The sequence below is a fragment of the Canis aureus genome, chromosome 3 (assembly GCF_053574225.1).
Source record: "Canis aureus isolate CA01 chromosome 3, VMU_Caureus_v.1.0, whole genome shotgun sequence".
Lineage (NCBI taxonomy): Eukaryota > Metazoa > Chordata > Mammalia > Carnivora > Canidae > Canis > Canis aureus.
The window spans coordinates 18,528,428-18,549,162 of NC_135613.1; the positions used below are offsets into that span (position 1 = coordinate 18,528,428).

At 51.0% G+C, this 20,735-nt stretch overlaps 1 protein-coding gene across 2 annotated transcripts in view; it reads left to right on the forward strand.

Annotated features, from left to right (window-relative positions):
* Positions 1-20,735, forward strand: part of CMIP (c-Maf inducing protein) — a 231,038-nt gene that overhangs the window by 12,959 nt on the left and 197,344 nt on the right. The window contains exon 1 of one of the 2 annotated variants that reach the window (XM_077890965.1): positions 9,216-9,284. The exons of the other annotated variant lie outside the window; for it this stretch is intronic. Coding sequence (XP_077747091.1) covers positions 9,231-9,284 — 54 coding nt within the window. The 5' untranslated portion in view covers positions 9,216-9,230. Of the gene's footprint in view, positions 1-9,215; positions 9,285-20,735 lie in introns of those variants that run through there. 2 annotated transcript variants of the gene reach the window in all.

Here is a 20,735-nt window from a genome sequence, read left to right on the forward strand (position 1 = left end):
GAGGGGGATAATAGTAGCCACCTCCCAAGCTGACCTAAGGGTAAAGAAGATCATAGATGGGGAGCTTAGAAGAGTTTAGAAGAGTGCCGGCATAGTAAGTGCTCAGTGGATGCCTGTTCCATCGGCCCCATCCGTTTTATCATGGCTGCTGCTTCCCCTGCATGTGTTCCTGCTCCCTGCTCAACTGTCAGCTTCCTGAAGGCAGCATCCTTTTAATCCAGTGACACCTGATGTCATGCAGGCCTTTGGCTGAATGCAATTGCTCTGTAGTGCATCAAAAGCCCCCAGCATCATAGATTGGGAAGGGACTAAAAGCATCTAAAGTTTTCTTAGAAACTCTGGCGCTGACTGGTGACCTTGGAGCTGTCCAGGAAAACCTCAGGGTTTGCCCCTGACCCTGTCCTGTGACCTCAGGCACCAGAGCGTGTAATGGACCTCGGCCCTGTCCTCAACACCAGCCACCATGTATGTCCCTGACTTGAGTAAGATAGAAACCCGCAGCTGGGAGGATTGAGGTATTATTGGTGGTTTTCACCTTAGCTTTCAGCAGCAGTGCTTGGGAAATAAGATTTTGATCTTGGAAAATATGATTTAAAAACAGAATTGAAAGTCACTTTTGTTTTCTCAACGATATTGCCCCTGACACTTGCACAGGGCCGACACAGTGATGTCTGGCCCGAGTGTGCCCGTGGTAGACCACTCATGGCCCTTCCAGGAGGCACACCTCTGTGTGTGTCCCATCCCCACTCCTCCCACCCCCTCCCCCCACCCTAGCAGGCTTTTTGTCTCCTCCACCTCCTTAGATCTGCGATGAAAGAGTCACGAAACCCCCCTCCCTTTTTTTTTTTTTTTGTGATAGCTCGTTGTGTCATTGTGACTCTATTTACACTGTCGGTGGTGCCAGGGGAGGGGCTTCTTCCTCAGAGCCCTGCTGTGCCCACATTTGAATGTGGAGTATTAAATGTGTACACACTGGCTTCATGGAGCTTGAGTCTGGTTGTTTTATCCCAATGTTCCCATCCCAGAGGAGGAGGAGATTGCTGTCCTTCCTGTTGGATGAGGGCTGGGAGCTCTGAGTCCCCATGGGCCTCCCTGGCGAGCCTTCTCAGACATGGGTCCTGGTCCCCTGGCGATCCCAAGATATTGCTCCATTCTTGGCTTTTCTCTACACCCAGGACCTGGCCATGTGGCCTGCCTTAGTGGCCTCCATGCCGTCTGGCTTCCAGGGGGGTTTGACCAGTGGGGACCCTGGAAGAGATGATAGTTGTCGGCCCCTTAATTTAAGATTGCTGTGGGCAGTCAGGGTCCCTCAGTCACAGCTCCTGTCCTGTCACCGCCCCCCCCCCCCAGCCTAGTAATGGAAACACCTGTGGTAGAAATGGGGTGACCAGCTGTACTGGCCTGCCTGGGACTGTCCCAGGGAACCTCTCTCTGTCTGCACTCAAGCGCTGTGTCCTGGGAAACCCCGCAGTCCAAGCAGAATGGGACAGTTGGTCACCCTGGGGAGAGAAGCCATCTCTCGTGCTTTCCCTGTGTTCTGCCCACACCTTGGTATGTCGTCCTTTTGTTACAGTTTCTCCAAATTACACCATTTTGTGTCTGCCATCTGTTTCTTCCTGGGGCCCCGGCTGATACACCAGGAGCTTCAGGAGGATGGAGTAGTTTTCAGTGCTCTTCCCTTTTAGCGCTCACAGTAACCAAATGGGCCATACTCTAAACATGGGAAAATGAAATCAATCTCTTGGACGTGGACTCTTTTCTGAAAATACGCTGCCTTCACAGAATGGTGATGATCATCCCAGGGGCACAGGCACTGCGGGCTTGTTGCCGTGTTAAGAAGTTTGATGCGCCATTGTGTTTAATCATTGTGCAACTCTGTGAGGGCTCTCCAGGGTCAGGAAACTGAGGCTGAGTGAGGTGAAGGAGTTAGCTCGAGGCTGAGGCTGGGTGAGAGGTTAGGCCAGGGTACAAAGCCCAGTGGAGCAATCTTCGAGGTTGGTATGTTTACTGATTGATGAGGTGTTTTACGACCCAGGCCAAACTAGACAAAAGCCACTCTTGGGCCGCTGTTGGCTTGGATGGGGTGTCTTATTGGGTGTGCAGGCAGCAGATCTGATGTTTTCCACTTCCTCCCATGTGGCAGGGCTGTGTGCACAAAGCATGCAGAACGGGCTGGTCGGCCGTTTTGGCTTTGCTGAATTCAGCCATGGGCAGTGCTGGAAAATGTTAGTCTGTTCTTTCCTTTTCCATCCCCCGCTCCCTTTAAATTTTTATAATTAGAATCAGAGGCAGAGAGAACCTGCAGGCCATCTAGTTCTGGGATAGCAAATACATGACACACGTGCTGCCACTCCTAATTCCCTCACCCCTGGTAGACATTGCTAATCAATCCTGGCATGATCAATCCTTGCTAGTGAGCCTGGAGATGGCCACTACTAATCAATCGTTGGCCTGCAACCTGTCTCCCACTGTACCCATTCGGAACCCGAGACCCAAGGACATTAAATGACCCTCTGGGGAGCCCCAGGACTGTAGTGATGACCCTCTGTTGAGAGATGACTTTGGGTTAAAAGTCTGACATCAAAACAAGGTGTGGTGTAGGGGGAATGATCTGGGTTTTGCACAACAGTGCATGGATCTCAGTCTAAATCCCAGTTCTGCCTCTTTCTGGTTGTAACTGCGGGTAAGTCACGTGACTTCTTTGAGCCTGGTCTGTGAAACTGGAAATCGTAATCACTGCATCCCACGGTTGTGAGAAATAAGTGGCCTGGAGTATTTCTTCAGCATCTGGCAGATACTAATTGAGGACCTAGTGTGTGCTGGATGCCCCTGTAGGCGTGTCCTGTGGCAGTGCACTGCGTGGACAACGCTCCACCCTAGGGAGCTCCGCTGCCTCATAAAGATGAGGCCTGACTCAAGTAATGCTGGTTTTCTTCCTCTTTCCTTTCTGCAGGCCTATGAAATCGTACTGTTATTATTAATTTTTAACGACTCCTCTGTCACATCCACTTAAATTTTGGCCTGTTTGTGCTCTGCATGACTTGCTTTGGGAAGTGATTTATTCTTTCTTTCATTCCTGGTTTCGTTTCCATCCTCACAGTGGAGTGAAGAGTCAGTAGGTCTGTTTGTCAGTTACAGGCAATGGAAATGACAGGTCTACCCAACTGAATGAGTGTGCCAGGACACTGGGTCTTGGACTTTTCTGAACAACTCACCCCTTTTGAAAATTTGATGAAAGCTACAGACCCTTCTGCTGATGAAATGATAAGATAACAGGCTCGTGGGACTTAGCATCCGTAATGTAGGCATTCTTGGGGAATCCTGCCTGGACTCCCAGGTCATAAACCAGTCCCAGGGGTCTGCGACACTTCACGAGCAGGAAATGGAACTTTGTACAGAAATAAACGTGTAAATGATAAAAAAAAAAAGTTTCATTAAATATGAGAGATCAAGATTTTCATTCAGAGTTCTGTTGCTTTGGCTGCAGAAGTGGGTTTGTCCACACAGCATTTTCTGTGCTTGTAGAGCTGTGTTTAGTCTTCTTGGTTATGGTGAAGTATTTTTTTCTTTTATCCTAGTCTGGAGTTTCAAGGTTGGTACTTCTTGCCCCTAAAATGTTTGTTTTCAGATTTAGAACAGTTCTTCTCTCCTCGATAAGGCCGAGCGCATCACCGAAGCCGCGCTGTAGTCGGTGCAGGGTGACTCCGCCGGCATCGCAGATGTGGTGCAGCGCTCAGCCCCGCTCAGTACGCAGAGTGACCTTGGGCCGCCTCACCTCTCTGACCTGTAGAGCTAGGGGACAGAGTGGCCACTAACCCCTAGCAGTCAAGGATTAAAGACTAATCATAAAAAAATAGGCCCGGAGAGTGTCCAAGTAAGCCACGGTGGACTTTGTGTTTGATCACCTTGAACTTGACTCAGAAGCGTGGATCCTTTGTGCTGTGAAGGGCTGCTGTTTTTATTGAGTGAGTTATGCTGGCTGCTGGCAAAGTGAGCTGAAGTGAGCTGAGTCCCTTTGTAAGGTACAGGATGCACGCGGTTCTAGGACAGCAAGGAGGCTGACCAGCATAGTTAAGAGAAACCAAGTGTCTTCCTTGGTGGGTAACATAGAAGAAGACCCCCAATAAATGAGTTCCCTCGCTGTTTTACTCTTTTTTTTTTTTTGAAGATTTTAATTTATTTATTCATCACACACACACACAGAGGCAGAGACACAGGCAGAGGGAGAAGTAGGCCTCCCGCAAGGAGCCCGATATGGGACTCAAACTTGGATCCTGGGATCACACCCTGAGCAGAAGGCAGATGCTCAACCCCTGAGCCACCCAGGTGTCCCCGACTCTTTCAACAAGAGCCGGGCACCCATCTTTAGCCACATTCTGGAGTGAAACATGATTTAAGTGATTAGAGACAGAGAGAGGGTTCTGTGGGGCCATTTCAGATGTAGACCTGGAATTCTGCAGGGATGATTGCTTTGCCACTGGATTTTGCATTTGCATGTTCTGAAGCCAAGAAAAGGAGTTGAACTTTCCCTTTTGTTTGCTTCATTACTCCCACCACGTTTGGCAGTTTGGCGGGATGCGGTTGTGTTTTTTTATGATGCTCAAATTCTTTTTTAAAAGTGTGCTGTGTGCATGGAAGCCTCTCCCTTCCCTGAGGATTTTGCAGGGCGATCCAAGCCAGCTCTCTGTCCAGCTGGGTCCCGGTTGCCATGTGCTAGGCTGGGCGTAATAATGGAATCTACCATTTCTTGAGCACCTACTGTGTGCCAAGCGCTGGTGCGTCTGTTTCATCTTCACAGCCATCTCCTGCAGTGGGTCATGTCCATGGCCTCCAGGGTCACACAGCTGTGGGTCTCAGAGCATGATTCACACCCAGGTCAGGCTGACCTGAGCCCTTGTGCTTTTCCCTAAGCCCCAGCTTTTGTGACCTCAAGGGACTTCCTGGGTGATCTTTATGTCCCCAGTCTTGTAAGATTCCACTTAAGGAAAACTGAGTAGGCATTGGTTGGCCAGCAAGGAAAGGCCCAGAGAGAACTCTGCTTCTCCAGCCTCCAGCCTCAACAGCCTCCCTGCTGAGCTCAGATGCAGCCAAGGTTGGCCCCATCCTCTCGGTTACTGGCCAAGGTGGTCTTCTCCAGGCTGCGAGCTCAGAGGCAAGGTTGGTGCCCCTGTGTGACAAGAGCCTTGGCCATATGTACAGGAAGGGAGAGTGCAGAGAAAGTAACCTCATCAGTCTCTCTACTTCACAGATAAGGAAACTGAGGCTCCAAGGGGCGGGTGGCTTGAGCATGGCCACTCAGATATAACAGGAGAGGTGTTCCGAGCAGGTGTTCACTGCCCGTTTACTTTACCTGGGGGAGGTGCATCTTGGGAGTTGGCATCACGACCTGGAGGTGTTCACCTGCCAGCATCTTCCTAGAATCCTCCCTGTGTCAGGAAGTGAAAGAGCAGGTCACTGAGTCCATGTCTGGTCCGGTGGGGACTCATCATCATCTAGACCAGTGCTCTCATTTTTATGGTTGGGTGGACCAAGGCCAGGGGGCAGACACTACTGGGTCACATCCCTCCCTGAGTGCAGCTTCTGGTTCTCTCACTTTGTCTTCCCTCAGTCTTAGGTATTTGAGGCTCTGAATGTTTTTTTTTTTTTTTTTGTTTTGTTTTTTTTTGGTTTAATTGGAGTGAAAGGTACACAGCATTTAAAATTTTAACCATTTGTAGGTGTACAATTCAGTGGCATTGAATGCATTTGCAGTGTTACATTACCCTCACTGCTCACTGCATCTAAACTTGTTCGTCTCCCACATAAACCCTGTATTAAATACTAACCTCTCCTCCTCCCCCAAGAGCCTCTCTTCTATCTTCTCTCTATATGAATTTGCCTGTTCCAGGTAGCTCGCATAAGTGTAATCCTGTAACACTTGGCCTTCTGGGGTTGGCTAATGTCACTCAGCATGATAATTTCAGGGTCTACCCATGTTGTAGCATGTATCAAATTCCATTCCTTTTTATAGCTGAGTAGTATTCCGTTGTGTGGGTATGGCCACGTCTGTGGATGGACACTTGGCCCTGTGAGTAACGTTGCCACGCATGTGGCGGCAAACAGCTGTCAGGTTGACTGGTTTCAGTTCTTTTGGATGTATAGCCAGGAGGGGACATCGTTCTCCTAAAGATGTTCATCTCCATCTCCCTCATTGCATAGAGAACTTGGGTTCATTGTAGAAAAATCAGACAGCACAAATAATGTGGAAAATAAAATTTACCTGGAATGCTGCCAGTTACTGTTTTTGCAGGTGGTCACTTGTGCATGCTGTTTCTGTCCATGCAGGATTATGCTGTGTGCCCACAGTCTTCAGTGGTGTGGGATGGATCTTCATTTCGAAATACAAAAACCTTTGTGAAGATCCTGGGACTGAGGGAGGCGCCCCTCGGTCTTTGCCGCCCTGCTGAGGGTTCGCCATCTCCATGAAGTATCCCTAACGGGTGCAGTTTGAGTCTGGGAGGGCCTCCCAGTAAGCGCCTGGCGGCATGTTGGCCCTCAGCAAACATTTGTCAAACAAGGGAATAAAGAAATGAGTGAAAGAATGAATGAGTGCGATGAACAGCTGAGATGTGTGGCTTGGGGTGAATGAGTGGTGGGGGGTCCTCTCAGGCTGTGTCCTTCCCCTGTAGCATGCAGCGGGGCCCATTGGGCAAAGCAATGTGAACACAGTAAGTTGTCCCTCTGCCGAGTCCTTGCTCACATCTGCGGGAAAGGCGGAGAGTGTCCCTGCAGCAGAGGCTGTCCCTGCAAAGCTGCGTGGGAATTTACTCACAGTGACCGGGTTACCACACAAATGTTTGCTTAGGGTCTCCTGTGTGGTGGACACTCAGCTAGCGGCTGGGCAATGGGGTGACCAAAGCAGGGTCGCCCTGAAGGACCTTACATTCCAGAGAGGGGTCACTCTTGCATGTGCTAATTTCAGATGGAACTACTAAGTGTTACAGACATCTTTTTTCTTTCTTTCCCCCTTCCCTTCATTTCTATCTCTTTTTAAAAAAATTAATTCAGTTGGCTGTTTCTTGGTTGATTGGCAGCCAGGGATGTATGTGTGGTTACTGGGTTCGAATCCCAGCTCTGCCACTTGTTAGCGATGACCTTGGCAGTGACCTTAAATGTGGTGAACCTCAGTTTTCCTGTCCATATAAAGAAAGCTAGTGGTGTCTGCCCCTAGGCTTTTGAGGAGGCTTGATGGTGACACACTTTGGAAGCACTTAGCACAGTGCCTGGCAGCTCCGAGTTCTCAAGGCTTGCTGTGCTGGTCACGGGAAGAGGAGGCGAGTGTTGGGTCGTGAGGCTGCTGGCTGCGTGGTCTTCAGACGACCAGACCAACTCCATCCAGTTGCTTGGTCAGCTGGAGAGGTGGACACTGCACAGCATCACTTCCCTGGATGCCATGGCTGAACGAACAAATGTCCAGTGCCCCCTCCCTGCGGGAGGTCGTCTCCTCCCTGGGAACAGAAACAAAAGGGCCCTGCTCTGAAAGAGGCCCTTGTTCCCTCACCAAGTTCGGGAAAGGCAAAGGCGACTTTCAGCAGACGGTTCCAGGAGTGCTGTGGCCAGGCCAGACTCTGGGTTTCCTCTGTGCCTCACTGGGGGCTGGAGCCTTCTGGTTGGATGATCGTGATGACCAGAGCATACAGGAAAATGAACAAAGAGAAACCCTCAAACTACCCTTTGAAGTGCTCTTGTCCTTACAGGGCAGGGGCAGGGATCTTTTTGGGCACAGAGAGGTTGATTTTAGTTGGACAAATTTCCAGTTTGTTAGGCACAGGGCTCAACGATGCCTCCTGCCCCATGTGGGCCCAGCCTGAGCGAGTGTGAGTCGGGTACTTGGGCTTGTGTTTGCCACTCGCTGTGGTGGCCGGGGCAGTCCTTCTGTCTTGGAGGGTCGGGCCTCAGGTCCATGGCATCTTGGCCATTGATGGGGGTGGGGACAGAGCCAGGGTGCTTGCAGGGCTGGGGCTTGTCACAGGGCAGCCCCTACAGTGCTGCCCCCCCCCCCACCTCTCCACAGGGGCGCCCCTCCACCTTCTTCCCTCCCCCTGCCATGAGAAGGCAGGAGGATTTAGTTGCTGTCCTCTCAAAAATGCCATTTTTACCCAGGTTCAGGTGTGGAAAGAACAGAAATGTAGTGTTTTATCTTTCTCAGCTCTTCCTTCTGGTTCCTGTGGGCTTGGGTTCCAGTGAACAAGACCATAAAATGCACAACGGGGGGCACTCTGTAGCCCTTTGGAGGCTGAGGTGAACAGGAGACAACCTTGAGGTGACTGGTGGATTTGGGAGGAAGGGGAAGCCACAGTTCCTCTGCCCCCAGGGGCCAGCTTGGCTCTGCCTCCAAAATCAGTTAGAATGGGCTCATTCCCTCCCCCTCCACCCCACTCACACACTCAGGCACGTGTATGTCCTACAAGTGAGGAGTACAAAGTGTGAAGGGCCTGGCTTCCCGCCCCAGCCCTCTTGGTTCCTTACATAGTGGAGCCTTCTGCCAGAAAGTAGGGCAGGAACGAGAAGATGCACCCCGTGCCTGCATCTCCTATATGCACTCAGCGTTTAGGCATCTGTGCTTGAAACGTGCACTTACAGAACACCTACTGGGTGCCAGTGTTGTGCCAAGGGCTGGGAATACAGAGATGCAGAGACTCCGACATATGTAAGGGTGACAGGGGAGCTGGTGGAAGCGCTGGGGTTCCCCGGGAGACAGCTGCTGAGCAGAAAAGGGGTCACCTCGGGCTGGTGGGGAAGGCAGGGAATAGCATTGCAGGCCAAGAACGGCATTGGCTGAGCCCGGAGGTGTGGCAGGGTGGTACATCTGTGGGAGGGAAATGCTCTTGGGCCCGGAGTGTGTTGAGTGGGGTGGGCCCAGGTGAGCTGTCCTGCATGCTGGGCTCAGGACTTCGGACTTGCACATGGAAACCAGTTCCCTGGAATGCCCCCGAACACCTCGTTCCTTCCTGCTCAGCCTTGAAAAAGCCTTGTTCTTTGCCCTGACTTGATCATCGTTGGGTCTGAGAACCTAGGAAAGGCTGAACTGGTGACGAGGGTGGGGCTCAGTTCGTTGCCAGTGAGGAAATGGCCTCTCTCCCTCAACCTTTGGTGTTGGTTGAGAGGCCCAAAGGGGCGGGCCCTTGACGTCATTTCAGGCAGGAAGCATCTAAATCCAAGATAATGGAGAGAACCTTCTGGTATTGGAGATGCTGGGATCAGTCTGCCATGGCAAAAGGAACCCTAGGCCAGTGATCAGAGTGGTAAGCCGGAGTTTCACCCTAGGTTCCACCCTCACCAGCTGTGTGACCTTGGGCAAGTGGCTTTACCTCTCTCAGCTTTCGTTTCTCATCAGTAAAATGGGGTGGATAGTGGTACCAATCCCCTGGGCTTCTGAGAGGATCCAGTGGGAAAAATGCACGTCCAGCATTAGCGCTGTACCCAGCACGGAGAAAGTGCAGGAGAAAGAGAGAGCTCTTGTTACTGCTACTGTTACTAGCAGTATTGCCAAGACTGCAGAGGAGGAGGGGCCCGAGTGAGCCCAGGGGAAGGAGTGGCCAGAAAGGGCTTCCCAGGGCAGGTGACCTGGAACTTTGGAGTCACACATTCCTAAATTCAGGCTCTGCCAGTCTCTGGCTCTGTGTGATGCTGGGCAAGTTGTTGCAGTTAAATTGAGTACGTAATTTCATTCTGTCTCAGTTGTCCCTCCTGGCAAATGGGATAGTAACACTCAACTCTCAGGCTGTGGTGGGGGTGTAAGAGCTGTCAGGTCAGGGGTCCTGCCGAGATCAAGTTTCCTGCAAGTCTTGGGAGGTGGTGTGGGGAGGTCTTCTCCTTTCCCGTGGAGCCCCCTCAGACAGGTGTGGGCAGGAGCCTGGAGGGCCTGTGACCTTGTCAGGAAGTTGGCCGAAGTCTGCAGGTAAAGAGTGCTTCCCTGAGCCCTGTTGGGAGCCCTGACTGGCCTGACAATTTACCCAGAGCCCTGTGTTATCTTTTGCAGAAGTCGTGAGCAGGAGGAAGGACAAACCACTTCCTCTACAGCCTTCAGATTTATCAGGCATAACTTTTGACAGTTTCAGTTTGAAGAGAGAAAAAAAAAGATGTCAAGAAGCATTAGATAAACAAAGTGGCCTCACGCCTCTGCCCTCTGCTTCTTCCCCAGCTGGGACCAGGCCTGTCCGGGGGGCCCCCGGTGCTTGGCAGAGGTAGTGGGTGTGCAGGTTCCAGAGGCGGCTCACCGTGGGAACTTCCTTTGTTGGCATACACCCCTGGCCACGAAGTTGGGGCTCCAAGCCTCTGCCTGCTGTTTCCTGGCATGTGCATTGTGGCAGGGGGTGTCTGCACCTAGGCCAGGTCGCAGAGCCAGATGTTTCAGAGCTGTTGACCTCAGAGCTGCTTTCTTTCCTTCTCTGGAGAAATGTGTCTGGACAAAGCACTAAAGATAAGGCCTGACCTGAAGCTGCTGATGGTACCTGGGGAGTCAGGGCTGGGTGCTTGCTCCTCCACCAGCCTGCCTGTTAAGATGCCACACGAAAGTGGACTCTTGGGCTAGATTTGGGGGAACCACAGGGAACTGGGATTTTGTAAGTCAGAAATGATTAAATATTGGTTTTAAGTACTTGGAACTACTAGTTTGTAAGTAAACACAATTCCTGACTTCATGATGTCATCTCTTTGCTGTAGCCCTGAGACTCCCAAGATCAGTGCAAAAGGAAACCTTTTCCTGAGGAGGAAAGGGAGCATAAGGACTAGTGTAGGTTTACAGGTGTATGCATACAGTTGTACACTCGTGTAGAGATGCACGCATATACAAACACATGTATGTAGGCACACGTGATGTGCACACAGTGTACACATATGGTGTATAGTGACACATGCGCACAAGTACATGTTACATACTACATGTGTATATACATATACATATACACGTATATACACATCTTCTTACCCACCACATCCAAGTCGCCAGCTTTATTTCATAGGAAGGGGAAAACGATGGCATTTCACTCAATGGAATTTTACTCCTTGCACTGAAATTTACTAAGTGTGTGTGTGATTTTGGGCAAGTCATATAATTTGTCTCAGTTTCTTCATCTCTAAGATGAAATCAGTAGTAATATTTTTTCATTATTTATTTTTAAAAGATTTTATTTATTCACTTGAGAGAGAGAGAGTGTGTGTGTGAGCACGACTGAGGGGAGGGGCAGAGGGAGAAGAAGAAACAGGCTCCTCACTGAGCAGGGAGCCCCATGAGAGGCCTGGGCCCAGGCCCCCAGGATCATGACCAACCCAGGCACCCCAGCAGTAGCATTTGTGACCTGGGATTGTGGTCAGAATGAAATGAGAGAATGCATGAAACAAGCTAGGACAAGATTCAGGACCCTGAAGGTGTCTAATTAAGATGAGCTCTTCCTATTTTTGGTGTCCTTTATGGTGTCTTATCTTCAGTGTTCCCACGGCACTTGGTTGGCCCAGGGGTTGGGGATTTGACCCATCTGGCCCGTGATTCTCCTGGTTATGAGTAGATGGTGAACTCCATGACCCATTCCACACTGCTGAACATCAACTCTGTGCTGTGCACTGTTCTAGGGCATTCCAACACGGCCTCTGCTCTCTGGAAACTTAGAGTTCATGGGGGCAGGGAGGTGACAGCCAACAAGTCAGCAGTCATAAGGCCTTCAGAGGTGGCAAGTGCCAGCATGCAGGTCAGACAGGCAAAGTGGTGGAGACAGGTGGGCTGGGGGCACATTTTAGGTAGTGCAGCCAGGGAGGGGCCTGAGCAGGTGGCACTGATGGAGGGACCAGTCCTTTGGGGATCTGGGGAGGAACATTTGGACAGAGCAAGTGCATAGGCCCTGAGGTAGAAGTTTGGAGGGGTGGTCAGGGGCCAATCATGACTGCCATGGCGGCCTCAGTAAGGAGCTTGGATTTTTTATTCTGAGTACCTGGGAAACAGGGGCATGATAAGATCTCGTGACCTTTTGCAAAGGCTAGTGAGAGAGGGGTCAAGGACAGACTGTGTGTCCTGTTCTTCTCTTGTCCCTTTGAGCCACATAGTGGCTACCCACCATGGGTGTCAGGTCTGCTTATGTCCTGTCTGCTGTGCATGCCCTCAGTGACCTGATCTGTACAATGGACCCGAGGATAGGGTTCCTCATCCCCGCACTGCCCTGCCTAGTGGCCCTGCCTCCCCGTGTCCTTCTCCGAGGTCAGTTCCTTTCAGCTCCCAGAGCACCAGCACCAGCAGCTGACGTTTCCCAGCTTGTTTGTTGTGGGGGAGGGGTATTTAATTGCATTCCTCCTGAGTGAATGACACAGAAAGGGCAGGGGTATGTCAGCGACGCTGCTCTGTAATTTTCGTGTCTGGGACGGGTTTCAGAGCTGAGCTGTTTTCCTCTGACCGGCAGCGGCTGGTGCCCAAGTCAACAGCGGGGCACTCTCGAGATTGCCTTTGTTGGTTTTCTTTCTTCTTCTTCTCCTCTCCGTCTTCTTTTTCAAATAAGTCTTTTTTTTTTTCCCCCTTCCTATGAAATAAAGCTGGCGACTTGGATGTGGTGGGTAAGAAGTAGTAGTTCCTGTCCCTTTGGTGTGGGAGTCAGTGGGGGTTGATTTAAACATTTATTTCCCATTAAGAGATTCATGGGCTTGGAAGCTGGCATTAGAAGTGGAGTGATCTCAAGTCCCGACTGGTGATTTGCGATGCCTGCAGGACTTGGGTCTGCCTCAGAGGGAGGCAGGGACACGCTGAGTAGAGGTTGCAGGCGGGTGACCCACGGGCCAAGTCCAGTCTGCCCATATATTTTCCTTGGCCCACACAGTGTTTTGGGGGAAAAAAAAATCCTTTAGTAAGTTGTCTGCATTTAAAAATCGGGAGAGTTGCCCTTAAAAAAAAAATTTTGGATTTCCATTTTCTAATAATAACAAAAGCAAACACATTGTCACTTACTACGTGCCTGGTGCTGTTCTAAATGGTTCTCTCTGCTCCTCTGATTCTCAGAATGGTCCTGTGATGCCGGGGCCTTTATTATTGTCCCTGCTCCACGGCCAGGGACACCGAGGCAGAGCGTGGACCAGCGCACTCCTTGGCTGTGCCCGCGTTCCTGTCTGGTGGCTGTGGGCTGGAGCCGCTGGCGGCCGCCTCTTAGAGGCTGGACACTTGCTCTGCACTTCACCTGCTTATTCGGGCCCAGGGCCTGCCTGGGGCCGGGGGCATCGGGCTTCAGGCCCTCTTGAGCCTGGAGAGGTCGAGATGGGTGGTAGGAGTAAAGCTGCTGGTCTTTGATCGAGCCACCTGTCGCTGATTTACCCTCCCTACGCCCCCCATGTGCAGTTCCTGTTCACCCAGGCGCACCTGGGCTGGGCAGATCCCATCCCACTTGTGCTCTGCGGGCGGATTTGTGCCGGCTCCCTGATTTCGGTCCAGACCTCCAGGGGGAGGATCCCAGGGGTGAACTGAGTTAGGCCACAGGAGAAGACTAACCCCAGCCTCCTGTTTTGAGGCAGAGACACAAGGCCCCCCTACCCCCCGTGTGGGAGGAGCTGCCAAGGGTGCCCAGCCCCAGGCACCCTCCTTGTGGGGCTTCCCTTGCCCCGGCCCCGCCCCTCCTGCCAGCGCCCGCCCTGCACTGGGGAGCAGGCCCAGGACGGTGTCCGAGCTGAGGCCCCGCCAGCCTGGCCCAGCCCTGCACCACGCTGTGGAGGGAGCACCGAGGGGAGCGCAGCTTCTGCTTGTCTTTGTCAGAATTGCTGGTGGGTGGAACGTGGTTCTGGGGTGGCCAGGCTGGAGGGTGACTCACTTGGAAGCTTTGAGACGTCATTTCACCTAAGGAGGCTTCAGCTACGTGGAGGTGAAGTGGCCCTTTCCACAGAGGGCTGTGGCTTCGTGGATGGGGCTGCTGCGGTCAGCGTGGCCGCCCTTCTTTGTAGCAGAGAGGAGCGTGGGCCGAGAGAAGCCACCATGTTGGGAGGCTTAACCCTTCCCTCTCTCCTTCCTCTCTCTCTCTTTCTCTCCCTCTGTCCCACCCCCATTTCTAGGTGCGTCTAAAAAAGCCCTCTTTATTGCGGTGTGCTTGACATACAGTAAACTGCATATTCTGTCTTCCTTTTAGAATGCTGAATGACGTCAGCCATCCAAAGCAGTATATAAAATACTGCGTAACTGTAACCACCCAGTGTAAGAAAGAAACCATTCCAGCTGCAATTTCTGATGCTTCCACGTGTGCTTCTCTCTGATTTCAACCTCTGTGTTTCTCTTGACCCTGAAGTCTTCACAGATGTCTCCCCTTGCTGGAGTGTGAGAGTTTCTCCTGCTCCTGCCTTCCTTCCTTTTCCTCTTCTCATCCTCCCTGCCACCCGTGGCTTCCTCTTGCCCTCACTTCCCAGGGGCAGTGCTCTCATCCCGTGGGTCTCCTGAAAGCCATAAGGAGAGAACACCAGGTTGGAGTCCTGAGTTTTAGCACCAATGTGCTGGATGCCTTTGGATTTCATCTGTGGTAGGGCTGTGATCATTCGTGCAGAATTGAGCTGATCCCCTGAGGCATAGAGTAGGTGCCTGATAAATGGTAGCTACTAAATAAATGGTAAATCATCCACTGGTAAAGCTAATCCATCCACTGAGTGTGCAGAAACCATCAACCTTGGAATTGTTGGCCTTGAATTCTCAAGGGGCAGATATTAGGGCATGGTATGGGCTCTTGAAGTCAAGGACCTCGCCACTGGGGTCATGTCCATTCCTACCGAAGATGGCACAGTGCCTTGTGTGGAGATAGCCAGGCTCGCATCATCTGCAGTCAGACTTGATTTATCCTGCATTTGGGTTCAGGGTTGATGTAATATTAAAAAGAAAAGAAAAAATAACAGCAACAAAAAACAACCCAGCAGCTTAAACAAAAGTTTCTTTCTTTCCTATAAAAGAGGTCTGGGGCATAGGCTGTCATATGAGGACTAGTGTGGTTGGTCTGTATTCTTCAAAAGGACCCAAGCTGCTGCTTCTATCTTGTTGCTCCACTCTTCTTAGCACTTTGCCTTATGGTCCATGTAGCAGCTCAGATTCCTACCATTGCATCGATATGCCAGTTGGTGGGAAGTGGGCTGTTGGCCACCATGTCTGCATTCCAGTTAGCAGGAAGTGGGAGTGGCAGAGAAGAGTAGGGAGAGGAGGACTTCTACCCTTTTAAGGAGACTTCTGCTTTCATCTTATTGGCCAGACCAAGTCACATGGCAACTCCTAGCTGCAAGGGAGTCTGGGGAATGTAGTCAGGGAGACACATGGTGAACAGAGCACAGATAGAACCTTGTGTTTCTAGAACAGGCCATCGTTTGGAAACCTGTTCACATGTGGAATGGTGGAAGGAGCTATAAGTCTCTTCATAGGAGCTGGGATAAGGAGTGAGCCTTCTTCAGCAAGGTTGTAAGGTACAACAAAGGACCATCTTACTTGGGGATCCCGGGTGGCTCAGTGGTTTGGCACCTGCCTTCGGCCCAGGGTATGGTCCTGGAGTCCTGGGATCGAGTCTGGCATCGGGCTCCCTGCATGGAACATGCTTCTCCCTCTGCCATGTCTCTGCCTCTCTCTCCTTCTCTGTGTCTCTCATGAATAAATAAATAAAATCTTAAAAAAAAAAAAAAAAAGAACCATCTTACTTTTCATGGTACCAGAAATTGGAACCACAGTCCTGGGACAGTGTTGAGGGCAGAAATACTGGCTCCCTGTACGTGGAGGAATAGGAGAGGTAGTAAGCTCTCTGAAAGGGGAAGTGTGTGAGCAGAGGTTTGAATGGACGTGTGTCTGTCAGGGAGGCCACTGAGTGTATTCTAGACCTGGAAGGAACGCTCATGGAACGTTGTCAAGGACTGGCTCTCTGAGGAATCCCATCCAGGGGTGGCAGACACACAGACTATGAGTTGTCACCGCCCCCCCATCCTGCTGATGGTGGACATCACTTGTCCATCCTGGTGCCCTGCTGCACCCAGAGCCTCCCTGTTGACAGAAGTCAGCTCATGAGATAAACCCATTTATCTTTCCTGAATGAATCCAGCTCTCTCATTTCTGCTGGTGAGGATGTTCAGGGCCAGACAGGGAAGTGATGTACCCAGAGGTGCACTGCCAGAGTGGCCAGGGGACCCAGGGCTCCCAGAGTCCAGTCCCTTTCAGCCACACCAGTACCCCTCCTGTGGGTCCTTCACCTCCTGCAGACGACGCCCGGAGCCTCCTGGAACCAGCGTGGCTGCGTCCTGCTGACCGGAGCTCAGCACAGACAAACCCTTCTGGGAGCAGGCTCACAGAGCAGCACCTGCCACCCATCCCCAGTCTGGGCCTCGCTGGACACCGGGAGTCGGGGGACTTGGGCAGGAAGTGAAAGTGTACGCCAGGCCTTTTAGTTCTGCTATTGACCCGGCAGGGTTTTTCCTGGGGGGAGGGGCAGGGGCCCTGCTGTGTTTTCTTTGCTTAATCTGGCCTTGCCCCATAGAGAAAACAGACGCACAGTCTCCATCCTGTTTGTAAAGAGGGCGTTCAGTTACTCGAAGTTGCTCGCCTGGAAAAACTGGGAAGCTGTCGTCTCCCGATAGAAGCGAGTGAGCTCAGATGGGGCTGGGCTGCTCTGCTGATGAGGACAGTGGTGCGTTTGGACTGTCAGCACTTGACTTTTTAAATTGTGGGGAAATGCACATAGCGTAAATTTGCCACTTTAACCATTTTTAAGTGTGCTGTTCTGAGTACATTTCAGTGGTGCAAGCATCACCATCATCCATCCCTAGAACTTTCTCATCTTCCCACATTGAAACTGTGCCCCTTTAACCACTGACTCCACATTCTTTCCCCGCACACCCCACCCCGGGCAGCCACCATTCTGATTTTACCGGCTCTCTGAATTCCACGGCTCCAGACTTCTCCTAAAAGTAGGAATCATACAGTATTTGTTCTTTTGTATCTGTATTTTTTTTAAATTGAGGTGAGATTCCTTTAACATAAAATCAATCATTTTAAAGCGAACAATTCAGTGGGATTTAGTACATTCACAGTGTTGTGCAAGTCCTGCCTCTGTCTAGTGCCAGAATATTTCCTCACCCCGGAAGGAAACCTCGTACCCATTGACAGTTGCTCCCCATCCCCCATACCTCTGGCCCTTGGGCACATGGTGTTTTTTTTTTTTTTTTTAAGATTTTATTTATTTATGAGAGACACAGAGAGGCAGAGACACAGGCAGTCCCCATGCAGGGAGCCCGACGTGGGACTCGATCCTGGGTCTCCAGGATCAGGCCCTGGGCCGAAGGCAGGTGCTAAACCGCTGAGCCACCGGGGCTGCCTGGGCACATGATTTGAAACCCGTGAGTTTATATATCTTAGGCACTCTGCAAATACATGTTGAATGAATGAGAGAAAATCATTGCCAGTTGCTGAAATCATGATGAAAACTTGGATTTCCTGAGCACCTGCTGTGTGCCAGGTGTGTGTAAGCATTTGTGCTTCTGCTCTGCTTGTACCAAGTGATCTTCATAACCCTTGATGCCGGGCCCCAGCCTGGAGATGCAGATTGCATTGGTCTAGGGGTGGCCTGGGCATTAGCCTTTTTTATATAGCTCCTGAAGTGATTCCAGTATGAGAATGGCTGATATGCATTATTTTTCTTGTGCTATAGTGCTCCTTCTAGGCAGGTAATAGTATCTACATTTCATAGCTAAAGTAACAGGTCAGAGAGGTTAAGCAACTTGTCCAAGTTCATACAGCTTCCAAACCTTTGAGTCCAGAGCCCTGACCTGATCTTTTCTCCTACTTTTCTAGATAGTTCTTTTGTATGTGATTGCATAAAGGGGGCTTATAGCTACTCAAATGTATGCTGTGGGACAAACTAACTACAGACTACCTAACTAGCATTTATGGAGTGCTGACTGTATGCCAGGCACTATATACTTCATTCGCCTTTTCTTATTTGACCTCTGCAGGAACCCCATGCAGGGGACTGTGGTAGTGACATATGTTTCTCCATGAGCTGGCCCTGAAGAGGACATGATGATTGGGGAGACAGGTGGGGCTCTATCAGCCATCATCCAGGGGTCTCCCCTCAGTCATTGTGGTGTGGAGGTGAGGGGAAAGGGAAGGTCAGCCAATGGGGTGTGGGTCTGAGGACCAGACCTGATGCCAGACATGGGAGAAGCTGTGTATCCTTGAGGGTTTTGGCTTGGCTTCTGTCTTCCTTCAGGAACATCGTGTCCCATGGCTTGTCCCTTGCTCCTCATGTCTGTGTTTGAGATATTTTGTGCCATAGGGCTCATTCATTCAACAACTGTTACTAAGACCTGATGGCCTAGCTCTGTGGACGTGTGGTGGGCAAGACGAGCATGGTCTCCGTTCTCCACAGGCCTGAGGTCTTGCACAGAAGTCAGATCGTAGTGGCAGACCCTTACTTGAGTATGCCAGGCTCTGTGGGTCCGTGGGTGCTCTCATGCCAGCCTCATGGCAGTTGTGGCAAGCCCTTTGGGAGAGATCAGGAGAAGGTGACACAGAAAAGTTAGGAAACGTTTTCAAGGTTGCACAGCTCCTGAGAGGTGGAGGCTAAAGCTGCACGGGGCTGTCCAGCTTCAGAGTACAAGCTCTCAGGCCCTGACATAATTATGAAAGAGGAAGTCCCAGGAGCATCTGCGTGGGGTCAGACCATGCTGGGGCCAGGGCAGGCCCCCTCTTGAGTGGAGGGTGCAGGCAGCACGTTAGTTTCCTATAACTGCTATAGCAAAGCACCACAAACGTGGTGGCTTAAAACAAAACATATTTATCATCTTACACTTCTGGGGGTCAGAAGCCCAAAAATATGGTGCTGAAATCAAGGTGTTGCATTCCTTCTGGAAGCTCTGGGGCAGAATTCCAGTTTGCAGAGACTGCCCACATTCCTTGGCTTTGTGGTCGCTTCATCCTCCCTCTGCATCTGCTGTTACATCTCCTTCCCTGACTCTGCCCCTCCTGCCTCCCTCTTCTGAGAACCCTTGTGATGGTATCAGGCCCACCCACCCAGATATTCCAGGACAGTCTCCCCATCTTAAGAGCCTTGACCTAACCACATCTGCAGAGTTGCATTTACCAGCTAAGGGAACATATTAATGGGTTCTGGGGATTAGGACTAGCATATCTCTGGGGGCCATTGTTGTATATCCCACTGCACGGGAGAGTGGGGCTGGCTGGGGTCCTAGAGGTGAGAGCATGGCAGTTGGGGGTGTTGTTCCCTGTCTGCCTGCAGTGAGGACCAGCAGGATGCGCGGTGAGCCAGATAGGGCAATGGAGCGCATGCTGGAGGCCAAATGAGCCATGGTCCAGACAGGGAGTCAGGCACCCGCTAAGTGATTTCTGAAGAAAGTACCTCTTCTCCTGTGAGATGTGAGGGCACAGGAAGTTCTGTGAGTCCCAGGAGGGTGGAGCCTGGTGGGGAGGCCCCTGCCCCAACCCCACACAGGAGTTTTGGTCAGAACTGGAAGTATTAACATCCTTCAGGATCCAGTGAACTCTGAGACAGGAGGGAGTTTGGCTCTGTGGAGTCAGGCAGGCCCCACATAACTGCATGTGGACACCTGGGCTTTGAAGTCACTGGAGCTGAGTGGATCCAGTCTCCACCACACTCTAAGCTGAGCCTGTTCTCGAGGCTAATCATGGAATGTGCCTGGCACAGAGCAGGCCCATTCACTTGCTCATTTAGCAGGTGTTGCTGGAGCATCCTCTGTGTGCCAGGCAGGGTTTGGGCACAGAGCAGAGCAGATGAGGTCTTGGCCCTCCTTAGGCCCCATGCGGGAAGAACATGGATAAGGAAATAGAAAATCTTGTCAACTGCTGATAAATTCTGTGGAGAAAAACAGGATAAGGAGGACAGGAGTGCCGGTATGAGTGGGGAGGAGTGCAGTGTCTGTGTGTGGTGGTACTTTAAATAAGGTGGCCAAGGGAAGATCTGGATGAGAAGGTAACATTTGAGCACAGACTTGAAGGAGGTAAGGAAGCAAGCTGTGTAGTTATATCAGCATGTGCAAAGGCCCTGGGGCACGAGTTTGGTGTTTCCTAGGAATGCAAGGAGATGGTCAGAGCACAGCAAGTCAACTTGAGGAGGTTCTAGGAGTTGAGGTCAGTGAGTCAGTGAGGAGCCAAATGGTATAGAACCTTGTAGGAACTTAGGTTTTGACTCTGAAGAAGAGAGCTGTGCTAGAGCAAACATTCAAGAATATGGCAGTTCCTAAGCTTGAAATGCGTCCCTCTCTCCCTCCTGCTCTCCCCCTCCCCTTCCTTTCCTGCACTGCCCACTCTGTTTTGTGGGAATGGCTGGCCCATTGGGGTGTGCCACATTGAGCCCAGGCCCCAGTCTTACCTGCAGTCTGATCTGGGGACTTGACTTAACTGTCCCCTCCTCCAGGCAGCCTCGGTGCTGGTCAGATACAGCTTTTGCTATTTATACAGCACAGTGGTTTACAAACCCTGCTTCTAGAATTTCACAACCTCTCCTGCAGAGCATTATCTCTCCAGGCAAATAATGGTGATCTTTATCCAAATCAAAGGACAAAAATTAAGGCTGTAGATAGAATTGTCTGCATTTCAAGTTTTCCACCCACTACATTTTCCCTTAAATGTTGAGTCCCATTGGGATCTTGTGTAAGAGAGCATTTGTTACGGATTTAGTTAATATTTGTTGAACACCTACCTTGTGTAGGGTTTTCTGTTAGACGTCAAATTTGGTGGTGAATGA